At 44.9% G+C, this 12974-nt stretch overlaps 1 protein-coding gene across 1 annotated transcript; it reads right to left on the bottom strand.

Annotated features, from left to right (window-relative positions):
* Positions 1 to 5320: 5320 nt before the first annotated feature.
* On the bottom strand, positions 5321 to 10953 carry LOC131192714 (zinc finger protein 436-like). The gene is made up of 6 exons (XM_058172134.1): positions 10668 to 10953; positions 9918 to 10515; positions 9557 to 9671; positions 9370 to 9437; positions 8463 to 8592; positions 5321 to 8030 (listed from the first exon to the last, which is right to left on the bottom strand). The coding sequence occupies exons 2-6, from the start codon at positions 10404 to 10406 to the stop codon at positions 6730 to 6732; spliced, it is 2103 nt and encodes a 700-aa protein (XP_058028117.1). The 5' UTR covers positions 10407 to 10515; positions 10668 to 10953; the 3' UTR covers positions 5321 to 6729.
* Positions 10954 to 12974: the final 2021 nt, after the last annotated feature.

Below are 12974 nucleotides of genomic sequence, written 5' to 3'. Positions count from 1 at the left end.
AGGATTTTGCCTAAAATTACAGGATCCACTCTAAGGGCGGGAAAGACTCGGAGGGAAGCACAAAATAAATGGGGCGTCCCCAAACAACAGCCAATAGGATTGTGGGGGCGGAGATTTGATTGGAGGCGCTTTTTTCCCACCTCAGAAAGGTTTCCTTGCTATTCACTTTCCAAGGATTCCCTTTTCTCTCCCGCTGATTTCACCACCGTCTTCTGAGGTAAATTTTACCTCAGACTTAACGACGTCTCTGAACCGTTCCTGCCTCAGGAGTCTGCTTTGCATCTTGTGTGCTGAGCCTGTGCAGCGTCACAAAGGAGGGCCTGGCCAAGGGCCCCTTTTAAGATGCCCCTGCTGGATTTTGCGTAACGTTACAGGATTCCCCGTAAGGGCGAAGGAAGGAGGCGGCTGGAGAGGCCGCCCTGCTTGTCTTCACCTCCGGAGACGGGGAGCCTGGTGCGAATCCCGCCTCCTCCTTGCCCGGCTTCTCTCCTCTCCTGCTGGGCCTCCGCATGACTGACCTTCCCCTCCCCCCCACTCGGGCTCTTCCTCAGATCCCCGCCGCCTTCCAGACATCCCCGCTTCCCGGTGCATGGAGAGGGCGGCTGGGGAACATGGGACCCAGGGTTGAAGCCGGAGGAGGGCCCGGCACGGGTCTCTCCCTCCTCCGCCTTCATTTTCACGGGAAGAGCTCCCCCCCTCACATCTTTTTTTTTTGCATTTATATCCCGCCCTTCTCCGAAGACTCAGGGCGGCTTACACTATGGGGAACATCTGGTTTTTCCCCCGCCAGACTCTCCCGCAGCCTCTCCGCCTCCTGCGGAGCCCCACGGGTTAAGGAGAGCGAGTGCAGCGCCCTAGAGCGGCAAGGCTTTGTGATGTCATTTCCTTCGCAGCCTCCTCTGGAAAGGCAGGCGTGTCTTTCGCCCTCCAGTGGCCCAATGGGGGAATCTCCTGGAGTGCCCTTCTCTTGGTAGAAGGCGCCCCCCAACGGATTTTGGGTAACTTTACAGGCTTCCCTGCAAAGCGCGGGAAAGAGGAGCGCATCTGAGGAAAGGGCAGGGATGATGGGCATGGGAGTAGGAGGAAAGGCCCCTCTCAATGCCTCCCTGCCCAAGGAAAGCCTTGTAGGCTCCAGAGGAAGCAATTTCTCCATCTTCCTCTCCTTCCTGTCGAGGAACCGGCTGCGGAGATAGAGAAAATCTCTTTAGGATTTGAACTCGCCTCCCTCTAGAACAGCCACCCTGAAGGCTAAGCAGAGATTGGAGAAGGCCTCAAAAGGAGCCAAATCCTGTCAGAAACAGCTGAAGGTCAGAAGAGGAGGACCAGGAGAATCTCTGGGAAACATAGCTCGTGTCTTGTGGTTGTTGAGAACTGCAGCCTGAAGGGGAGAAAGATGGACACAGGCAGGAAAGCCACAATGAGGAAAATGATTGTTTTTTATTTCTTTAATTCAATACAGCTGCCCATGTGAAATCATTCCCTTAGCCTCACAGTGAAGGAGGGAAGCAGAAAGGGCACAGACCCCTCCAGCCTCTTCTGAGGAACCCCCCAGGTGCCTGACTCTTGTGCCCGCAGAAGACTGTGAAGAAAAAGAAAAACCAGTTCCACAATGCAGGAAAAGCTGAAACCGATGGAGATTCCAGAAATTTTGCCTCATAACAAGGCTCCTTAATTGAGAAATGAAGAGGGGAAATGGTATTTCATCTCTGACTGGAGGAAAGGCGGAATTACAAAACTTAAGAAGTGAAGATCGTGAAAAAGGAATATAAAGCTAAACTATGATGAAGATGGGTGGATGGAAGTCCTCCCCACTCAAGCAGCAGCAGGGTCTGCAACACAGCACCGCCTGACCTACTCCCTGCCTGGCCAGCCAGCACAAAGCGTCGTGTTTCTCCTCCTCGTCCTCCCCCCTCAAGCTGCAGCGGGATAGGGTCTTATTTCTGCCCCAACACAGCAAAATCCACTGGGCTGGATGCGGGTGTGAAGGGCCTGACCCTGCAGTGCTTCCTCACTCAGTTGAAGGCTTCGTTTAGCCTTCAAACAGTAAGGCTGGCGCATGTAAGCAAGCAGCACACCAGGGCCACGGACAGTGTTGGTTCCTGCACCTGGGCGATTCCAGTTCCATGGCCGGCATTACTGTTTGAAAAACTTTAAAAAGATATTGATAAGATTGTGGGAATTCACAGATGGGAAACATGCGGGAAGGCAAGGAAAGATCACCACAAAATTAGGACAAAGAGCTCATGAGATGCATTTTCTAATTCAGCCTCACTATAACCCCGTTCTCCTTATGGTTTTCTTTCTCATTTATTACTTGCATTACATAATGTGAAGCAGAGTGGAAAGGCAAATTTCAACAACATTAAACAAAGTAAGAAAAGCTGAAACAATAGTAAGGGATTCAGGACTAAAGCTTTTATGTCTGCAACTCTGATCTAGTGGATATATCCATCAGAGGAAGTTTCTTGAAATGATTGGGGAATCTCCACCACTGAAATATTGGTAGCTACACATCACTTTAAGGCCAAATGCTAACAATCTCCATTGATGCTAATGCTTGCTTTAAAACCTTCTACTTAGCAAACAAGCACAAGAAAGATTGTGGATTCAGAATCAGAATAGAGCTGGAAAGGAACTTGGAGCTGTTTTAGTCCAGCCCCCTGCTCAAGCAGGAGATCCTATACCATTTCAGATACGTGACTATCCAGTCTCTTCTTAAAAACATCCAGTGATGAAGCATCCATAATATCTGAAGGAGAGCTGTTCCATTGGTTAATTGTCTCCAATGTAAGAAAGATTCTTGTTAATTCCAGGTTTCTTTTCTCCTTGATTAGTTTACATTCATTGTTTCTTGTGTCCTCTGGTGCTTTGGAAAATATATTGACCCCCTCCTCTTTGTGGCAGCCTCTCAAATACTGGAATTCTGCTATCATGTCATTCCTAATCCTTCTTTTCTCTAGAATAGCCAAACCCAAATCCTTCTTCATATGTTTTAATCTTCAGGCCTTTAATCATCTTAGCTGCTCTTCTTTGCACTTTTTTCCAAAGTCTAAACATATTTTTTGAAATGTAATGAGCAAAACTGGATGCAGTATTCCAAGTGTGGACTTACTAAGGCTTTATAAAGCGGTACTAATACTTCACATGATTTTGATTCTATGCCCATTTATACAACCAAGGATTGTATTAGCTTTTTTGACTGCAGTTGCACACAGCTAACCCATGTTTAAGTAATCATCCATTAGGACTCCAAGGTCCCTCTCAAAGTTACTGTTTTTGAGCCAGGTTTGTAATCTCTTTTTCCTGCCCATGTGTAAAATCTTACTTTTCTCTACATTAAATTTCATTTTGTTGGATTCAACCTTGTCTCATTTGGATCAGAAAAGCACAATATGCGTACACATAAAAATATATAGGGACATGGTAGGTCAGTGGTTAGAATCCAGTGTTACAGGCTAATTACCCAAGCTAAGAATTTGATCCCGACCAGCTCACTGTTAATTCATCCTTTCATCCTTCTGAGGTCAATAAAATGAGGACCCAGATTCCTGGGGACAATATGCTGACTTTGTAAACCGCTCAGAGAGTGCTGTGGAGTGGTATATAAGTTTAAGTGGAATTGCTGTTGCTATATAGTTTCTCCCCAGCGTGGAATCTTTTATGAGAAGATAGATTACCATTCTGATCAAAGCCCTTTCCGCATTCCATGCATTTATGTGGTTTTTCTCCTTTGTGGATCATCTTATGGGAAGTAAGGTCACTGCTCCTTTAGAGGTGCTAAAGAGATGTTACTTCAAGCAGGCAAAGGCAAAATGAATAATTTTGGCTGAAGTTAATTCAAAACTTACAAAATCCTCTAATATTTATTCATAAGTGAACCTGATCCTCAAACTGGAAGGGTGTTGTGACTCCAGCCCCCGAACCTGGCCCCATGCCCGACAGTGACTCCGAGAGTGAGAGGGAAGGGCGGGTAAGGCTTACCTCGGGAGCACCGTTTCCTTTGGCTCGTCTCCAGGAGCCAGAACCAGACCAGTCGGAGGATGTAATGAGGCCGTCATCCCGATTCCTCCCTTCCCCAGGCTACGCCTTCAGACCCAGCTGATAATAATAATCAAGCTTGGATTGACCCGCGCTTCAGAAGATTAGAGAGGCGTCGTCATCAAAAGGAAGGATATATAAGGAGCTTTAGGACTGCTCTCACTCCACGGGAAGCAAAAGTTTAGCTGAACCGTTTCAAAGAGAGCTGAAAGTCTTGCTGTGTGAGTCATTTGTTTGAACTTTGGCAGGCAGCTGCAATTTCTCTGCCAGGACTGATAAGAGCCATGAATCTACTGGCTGAAGGCCAGCTCGTGGATCTAAAGTGGGGAAGGAGACAGAACATCGGGTGTCATAACTTTGAAGTAAAAACCAGGGAAATTTTTACTCATCCTTAACCCGCTTGCACAGGGAAAAGGCTCTAATGCTAGGACGTTAGGCAACCAGCAGCAAGCTGGAGGGACATAAGTACCATGGTGAAAAGTACACTATTGGCATTGCTAAAGGAACAGCTGAGGCACAGATCCTCCTGAAGGAAATCTGTCTATCTGCTTACAAAACGTTGACTGCAAGCCTCACAAACCAGATGTCTCCCACACATCCCTGGAGTGCTTATCCTAACTATATCGTGAGGGTTTGTCCCTTTTTTTAACCTTCCCTAGATCATTACACACACACAGGAAATGCAAAAGAGTTAACCAAGAAAGTCTATATGGATTCTCATCCAAATCTCTTTCTCTCTCTCTCTCAGGGGTTGCCACAAAGAAGGGGGAGTCAGGCTGTTCTCCAAAGCATCTGAGGGTAGAACAAGAAGCAATGGGTGGAAACTGGTCAAGGAAAGAAGCAATTTAGAGCTAAGGAGAAATTTCCTGACAGAACAATTAATAAGTGGAACGATTTGCCTGCAGAAGTTGTGAATGCTCCAACACTGGAAATTTTTAAGAAAATGTTGGATAACCATCTGTCTGAGATGGTGTAGGGTTTCCTGCCTGGGCAGGGGGTTGGACTAGAAGGCCTCCAAGGTCCCTTCCAATTCTGTTGTTGTTGTTATTATTGAAAAAATAAGTCATTACTATTCCTGAAGCTCTTTCCAATTTACTCATAATTTCATCTGCCCTCCCCACCCCGAACAAGACTGGCCAAAATGTTTAGCAATATGTTCCTAAACTGTTGGAAATGTAAACCTGGCACATACTACCACATGTGGTGGACTTGTATAAAGGCAAGGAAATTTTAGATACAAATTCATATGTGGTTAGAAAAAGTGATCAGATAACATATATACTTTAAGTCAGAATTATTTTTATTAAGCATTATATCAGATGGTTATGATAAAGGGACAATATTAACTAATATTACCCATCTTGACCGCAGCAAGAATTGTGTATGTGCAGCAATGGAAGAGGGAAAACACCCCTTCAGAGGAGACAATAAGGAAGATGCTAGTCTGTGCGGAAATGGACAGACTAACACTAAAAATAAAAGATACAGAATACTATGCTACATGGAATAGATTCTATCAATGGTTAGAGGTAGAAGTTGGAATTCTAAATAATCAGGTTAGGTGGACATGGAGAGGTACTATGTATTAGAATGTATTAGAATGATACGATAAATTGACATTCTAGAATATGACAGAAATAACTGTACAACACTAGCACTATTTAAAATAGTATATATGGTATTTTGTTTTTACCTTTGTTTCATGGCAAGTGGAATGCCAGGACAATTACACTGTATTCAATATATCTATATGTAAACAATAAAAATATATTTAAAAGCTAAAAAAATAAAATTAGGTCATTACTTTTCCTGAAGCTTTTTCCAAGTTACTCATATAATTTCTGTTTTGTATAGATCATTTTATGATAGGTAAGGGAACTACTATGACTGGAGCCCTTTCCACACTCCATACATTTTTTATACCTTCTCCCATGTGGATCCTTGTATGAGAAGCAGTGGTGAAATACTCCTCAGATCGCCACTGGTTCGCTGCCAGCGCATGCATGATCCACCCCACTACACGCGCACAAGCACAGCACATCCCAAAAGCACACTGCGCATGTATGTGCACTGCACACCAAACATGTGCTTTGCATAGAAAAAGACGTCACTAGGTAAGTAGAACAGCAAGTGGGGGGGAAACAGCTGTGCTGCGCAAATTAGCTTTGCTAGAAAGCAGAAAACTAAACCACTTGGCACAGCTGATCATTGGAAATATCGGTTCAGATGAAGTCGTAGCTTTTTAAAACTACCAATTCTACCGAACCGGTAGTTTTTATCACTACTGGTTTGCCCAAACCGGAGCGAACCAGTCGCATTTCACCTCTGATGAGAAGACTGGTCTGAATAAAGTTTTTTCCAAACTCCATGCTTCTATAAAGCTTTTCTACTGTGTGGGTCCTTTTATGTAACATAAGTAATCAATTTTTGAAAGAAACCAGTCAAGCCCCATATATTTCTACTGTGACATTGGCATTCTGTTGGGAGGATTGGAAAGATCTCTATATGAAGTTTATGTTTATGTTGCCTACATTGCTGTACTGTTTTTAAGTGGGAAGATTTAGTTTCTGCCAAGACCTCTTGCTATCATAAGTCTTTCAATAAAAGCTCCTTTTAGAATTTTAAGAGCCCTGCTTTCTTGGGTAGACTGGAGAGGCAAGACCTTACAAGCCCTTTGCACATTCCACGAATTTATATGGCATGGCCCGTGTGAATTCTTTTATGAGAAGTAAGACAATCACTCCGACTGAAGCTCTTTCCACACTCCAGGCATTTATAGGGCTTCTCCCTTGTGTGGATCCTTTTATGGGAAGTAAGACAATCATTCCGACTGAAGCTCTTTCCACACTCCAGGCATTTATAGGGCTTCTCCCCTGTGTGAATCCTGTTATGAGAAGTAAGACAATCACTCCGACTGAAGCTCTTTCCGCATTCCATGCATTTATATGGCTTCTCCCCTGTGTGGATCCTTTTATGGGAAATAAGACCACCGGTCTGAGCAAAGGTCTTTCCACACTCCACGCATTTATAGGGCTTCTCCCCTGTGTGGATCCTTTTATGGATCGCAAGTTTATTCCTGTGAGCAAAGGCTTTCCCACACTCCATGCATTTATATGGCTTCTCCCCTGTGTGGATCCGTTTATGCATGGTAAGATCACAATTTCTCCTAAAGCACTTTCCGCACTGCACACATTTGAATACCTTCTGTCTTGTGTGGATCATTTCATGGAGAACAAGGGAACATATTGTTCTGAACCAGTTTCCATAATCCTTGCAACTATGTGGCTTATCCTCTTTGTGGGTCCTATTATGTTTAGTAAGTTGACTCCTGTGAGCAAAGGTCTTTCCACACTCCATGCATTTTTGTGGTTTCTCCTCTTTGTGGATCTTTTTATGATAAAGAAAACCACCATTTGACATAAAGTCCTTTCCACATTCCATGCATTCATATGGTTTCTTCATTGTGTGAATCATTTTATGTAAAGTAAGATCATGAAAGTTATTTCCATAGTTCATGCATGTATTTGGCTTCTGTCCTGTATGGATCGTTTCAGGAAAACTAAGTTGACTGCCTGTTCTGAAGCTTTTTCCACATTCCACACAGTCATTAGGTTTCTCTTCTCTGTGGATACCATTTTGAGATATAAGGGACCTATTCCCAAGAGAAGGGGGGGAAGTCCCATTGTAATTTTTTCCATAGTGTTTGTTAATAGCATCTTGTTTGTTTTGGATTGGAAAGAGTTCATTTACATGTAAGTTAGCTTTGATTAGTTTCACACTTTTCCAAATATATTTCTTTATATTCCCTTCTTGGGCAAAAAACTCTTCCATCGAAGCATCAATAGAAGATGAGCTTTCCTGATTCCAGTTATTTAACTTGTTTCTTTCATGTCTTTCTACTTCCTTTTGAATAGCAGAGTTCTCGGTTCCATCTCCAGCACTGATCACTTGGAACAGTTCAAACGAATCTTGATTCTCCTGCCCATTATTACCTTCAAAGGAAAAGAATAATCGCTGGTGAAAAACATCAATCGGTAGGAAATCTTAATTCTTAATTTCTATGAATTACCAGTATATTGCATGCTTCCATGCTTTCAATGACATGGTATAGAAATTACAATTTCTATATTCATAAGCTGTAGAACTTGAAAATATCTATAAAATCTCTCTTTCTTTACAATTATCCATATATATTCAAATCTAATCCAGACTTAGCTCACACTTAAGCAATGATCAGAGGAAACATCAAGAGAGGTATTAATTTCAGCAGAGACTTGTGAGAGCTAAAACAATTTTGAAATTGTTTTTTCTATCCAAACTGCCTTCTCCTTACTATTCATTTTCTCTTGCCAAAAATTACATAGCTGCAGAGAAAAAATTTCTATTCACTCTCAGCACCAGAGTTAGGAATAGCAAACTCTTACCCAGAGAGGCCAAGTTCCTATGATTTTCCAGCATGACTTCCCAATGCAGCTCTTTTTGGTCAGGGTCCAGCTGAGACCACTCCTCCTCGGAGAAATGCACAGCCACCTCCTCAAAGGACACAGGACCCACCTGAACAAGGAAAAACATAAAAGGCCAAGAAGGATTTAGGGGGTTTCTTCCATTGTTCACAAATTCCCACAGCACAACTATTTGCTAAATTAAATAGTTATGCTTGATACGATTTAAAGGAGACAGGAGATGACAAAACAAAAAATTGTGTTTATTCCTTCATTCCTATTTCTTGAAGGGATTTTTTTTTTAAATTACTTCTTATAAACTAATAGTAGGAAGAATACCCAGCACAGCAAGTTAAGTAGTGGTCTTTTAAAAAACATTTCCTAAACAGAATCTGAGGGTAGAAATGACAAAACGTATCCCAACAACAATCTTTTTTTTTTATTTGCATTTATATCCCGCCCTTCTCCGAAGACTCAGGGCGGTTTACACTATGCCAAGCAATAGTCTTCATCCATTTGTATATTATATACCAAGTCAACTTATTGCCCCCAACAATCTGGGTCCTCATTTTACCTACCTTATAAAGGATGGAAGGCTGAGTCAACCTTGGGCCTGGTGGGATTTGAACCTGCAGTAATTGCAAGCAGCTGCTGTTAATAACAGACTGTCTTAGCAGTCTGAGCCACAGAGGCCTTATCTTAAGAGGAAACCAACCTGCTGAAAGCAACTTGAACCTGCTGCTATTATCCTTTCCACATTACTCAGAAACAGGAAAATAACCCAGCCCAAACAAGAGACGGGGAAATAGAAGAATGGAGTGCACTGTACACCAGCTTGACTTCCTGAAGACAAGAGACAATACAAACATAGCTTATGCTCTCCACTTACTTGATTTGGAGGCTCAACCACTGTTTCAGGTCCGCCATAAAGACCAGAAAACTTCATTCTATGTTTCCCTGTGAGGAAGACATGCATGATTAATAACAAAATAGAAGGACATGTTCTATAGAAGAGAAGACATAGGCAAGGTAAGATAGCTGGGATCTCTTTGGGGAATTGAACGAACTTCGGTTACCTCCCAAGGTGTCCTGACTTGACTCTTCCTGAGATATCGTCCTGAAAAACAGATCCTCAGGGGGATTTGATGGATTCCTCCTTCCTTCAGGATCTCTGATCTCCACAGTGAAGGACTTGAAATAGGAGGAAGGAGAAAAGAAGAATAATTTATGGACATCACCCAACATTGAAGTGGATTCTTCTTCTCCAAACACAACCTCAAAGCGCCCAATATCCATCAAGAAGCTGAGAGAGGAATGAATGTCCTACAAGAATTAGTGGTATCAATGCCAGAAGAATCTAGAAGGGAGGGGGTGAAGAATTCAAACTCTTCGTTCCCTTCAAAGCTCTGCAAGACTCTGGAGACAAAGGTCTCTCACCTCCAACTCTACCTGCTCCTTCTGGTCCTCTGCCTGGCTCAGGAGGAAGCCTTCCGCCAGGGCCACCGCCTGGGAGCTGGTCTCTGCTCCACATTCCCTCACCCAGGTCTCCATCTCTGGGGGCAGAAGAGCCAGGAGCTGCTCCAGAACCACCAGGTCCAGCATCTGGGCTTTGGTGTGCTTTTCTGGTCTCAGCCATTGCCTGCAAAAGTTGTGGAGTCGGCTGCAAAGTCCTCGGGGACCCTCAGCCTCCTGGTATTGGAGGCTCCTGAAGTTGCAGGGCTGAACTTCTGAAGGGGGGATGGTTTCCTCCTCCAGGATCTTCTGCCCAGCTCTTGCCCAGATCTCCCCACAGCTCTCAGGCCGAAGAGGGCCTTTTGGAGTGGCTTCACTTGCTAAAAGTGGTGTCTCCATTCTATCTCTGGTCTGCAAGAGAACTCCAAACGGGTCCCAAGAACCTTGTGGATCTCCCAATGCCTTTTCATTCATAGGATGGTTTCTGTTGTTGCAGGACTGGCCACCGCAGGTTACTCTGCTCTCTTTGCCCAAGAGATCATTTTGCCTCGCAAACACTAGAAACGGCTTTGAGCTTCTGTATCTGAGATGGAAAGAAAAATAAATGCCAAGAATTAGAAAGTGGAATGTAGCCACTGAGCAACCTTCACCCAACCTGCCTGGAGCCCCAAGCGGCTCATCCAAGCGCAGGGCCGGGAAGGAGGCAGCTGGAGAGGCCGCCCTGCTTTTCTTCACCTCCCGAGACAGGGAGCCTGATGCGAATCCTGCCTCCTCCTCGCCCGGCTTCTCTCCTCTCCTGCTGAGCCTCCGCAAGGCCGATCCTCCCCTCCCCCCACTCGGGCTCTTCCCCGGACACGGGGCAAGAAGGGACTCCACAGATCCCCACCGCCTTCCCGGCATCTCCGCTTCCCCCTGCATGAAGAAAGCGGCTGGGGAGCATGGGACCCGGGGTTCAACCCGTAGGAGGGCCGGGCGCGGGTCTCTCTCTCCTCCGCCTCTTTTTGCCCGGGAAGAGCCCCCAACTCACCAGGGGCACGTCTGGATCTCGCCCCCCCCCCCGCGACTCTCCCGCAGCCTCTCCACCTCCTGCGGAGCCCCAGGGGTTAAGGCGAGCGAGTGCGGCGTCCTAGAGGGGCAAGGGTTTGTGACGTCACTTCCTTCGCAGCATCCTCTGAAAAGGCAGCCGTGACGCCAGTGGCCCAATGGGGAAGCGCCTGGAGCTCCCTTCTCTTGACAGAAGGCGCCCCCCAGTGGATTTTGCGTAAATTTACAAGATTCCCTGAAAAGCGCGGGAAAGAGCGCATCTGAGGGAAGGGCAGGGATGATGGTCATGGGAGTGGGGGAGGGGGATTCCCTCTCAATGCCTCCCTGCCCAAGAAAAGCGTTGTGGTCTCCAGAGGCGGCACTTTTTCCATCTTCCTCTCCTTTCCTGTACAGGAACAAGGAGCGAGTATGGCCTCCTAGAGCGGCAAGCCTTTGTGACGTCATCTCCCTACGCAGGGTCCCCTGGAAAGCCAGCTGTGACGTTCACCTTCCAGCGGTCCAATGGGGAAGCGCCAGGTGTTATTTCTCTTGGCCGAGAGCGGCCCCTGGTGGATTGTGCCTAACATTACAGGATTCCCCCATAATTTGTGGGGCGGTTTGATGATTGGAGGTGCTCCCCCCCCCGCGCCGCCTCTGAAAGGTTTCCCTGCTATTCCCTTTCCAAGAATTCCCCTTTCTCTCCGGCTAAAGAGAAGCCATCCCGGCCCTGATTTCACCAACATCTTCTGAGGTAAAATTTACCTCAGACTTCATTTCTTTGAACCTTTCCTGCCTAAGAGTTCTTAAGTTCATAAGAGTTCTTATGTTCATCGTTAAGAACATAAGAACTCAGTCAGAAAAGTGGAACCAACTTCTTCCCTGGTCCAACACCTTAAAGCCACAGGACATAAAATTGACTTTAAAAATATCAGAGCCATTGCCCAAACTGAACACTTTAACAACAGAATAATCAGAGAAGCCATCGAGATAGAAAAACGCCCACACAGCATGAATAAACGAGATGATACCTCCCGCCTACCAGCCATTTGGAAACCCGCCCTTATTGACAAACGAGTCCCTAACATGAAGAATGACGCAAGACCCACACTCACGAGTGCCACACAGCATGTCACCATCACACATCTACATGGAAAGCAGACTCAAACCCACACTGATGATGAAGCACGACCACGGACCAGAAGCCAGACCGCAGCTGCATCATTAGCCATTTCAAACCCCTCCAATCCATATATGCAGCAGACTGACACCCACCATGAAGATGTAGCACGACCACGAACATGAAGCCAAACAACAGCTATGCAGCTCACCAATTCAAATCCCCCTGCAACTCACACTAACCTGAGCACAACCAAACCCCCCCCAAACAGAACACACCCCCAGCCAATCAGAGCACAAAAAAAATCCCATCCAATCAGAGCACAGCCAAGCTCCCACCCAATCAGTTCAAACCCCCAATAGCAGTTAAAAAGGAAGAAACAGCTGCAATCACGCATTGCTCCCAGAAGCACGAAGCTGAAGCCTGAAGATGACGAATGAGACTTCGTTGAAACGTCACCAAGACACTTCCAATTTTACGCGGGAGAAAACCCGAATAACCAAAGACCTACATATATATATGCTATTGTTTCAAGAATCCAAACGTTCTTATAAAGAGTTCTGGAGATAAGAAAATAAAGGAGTCAATAAATATATTACGAGGCCAATTTAATATGGTGGCAGATCAGGTGGCAACTAATTTACAATATGCTAAACACAATACATTTAATAATGCTAATAAATCTGGTAGGTGGTTAGCTTATATATTAAGGAAAAAACAGAAATTACATACTATTGGTAAGGTAGAACATAGAGGCAAAGAAGTATATCAACAGAACTTGATTCAAAAAGTTTTGGAATTTTATACAAAGTTATATCATAGAGATTTAATTAAAGAAATAGATATAGATAGATATCTACAAGAGGAAGGTATTTATGAAAATACATTAGAACAAAGGGAGG

The sequence above is a fragment of the Ahaetulla prasina genome, chromosome 2, assembly GCF_028640845.1.
Source record: "Ahaetulla prasina isolate Xishuangbanna chromosome 2, ASM2864084v1, whole genome shotgun sequence".
NCBI classification, from domain to species: domain Eukaryota; kingdom Metazoa; phylum Chordata; class Lepidosauria; order Squamata; family Colubridae; genus Ahaetulla; species Ahaetulla prasina.
Note: the sequence above shows the minus strand (reverse complement) of the source record. Positions and strands in the feature narration are given on the sequence as shown.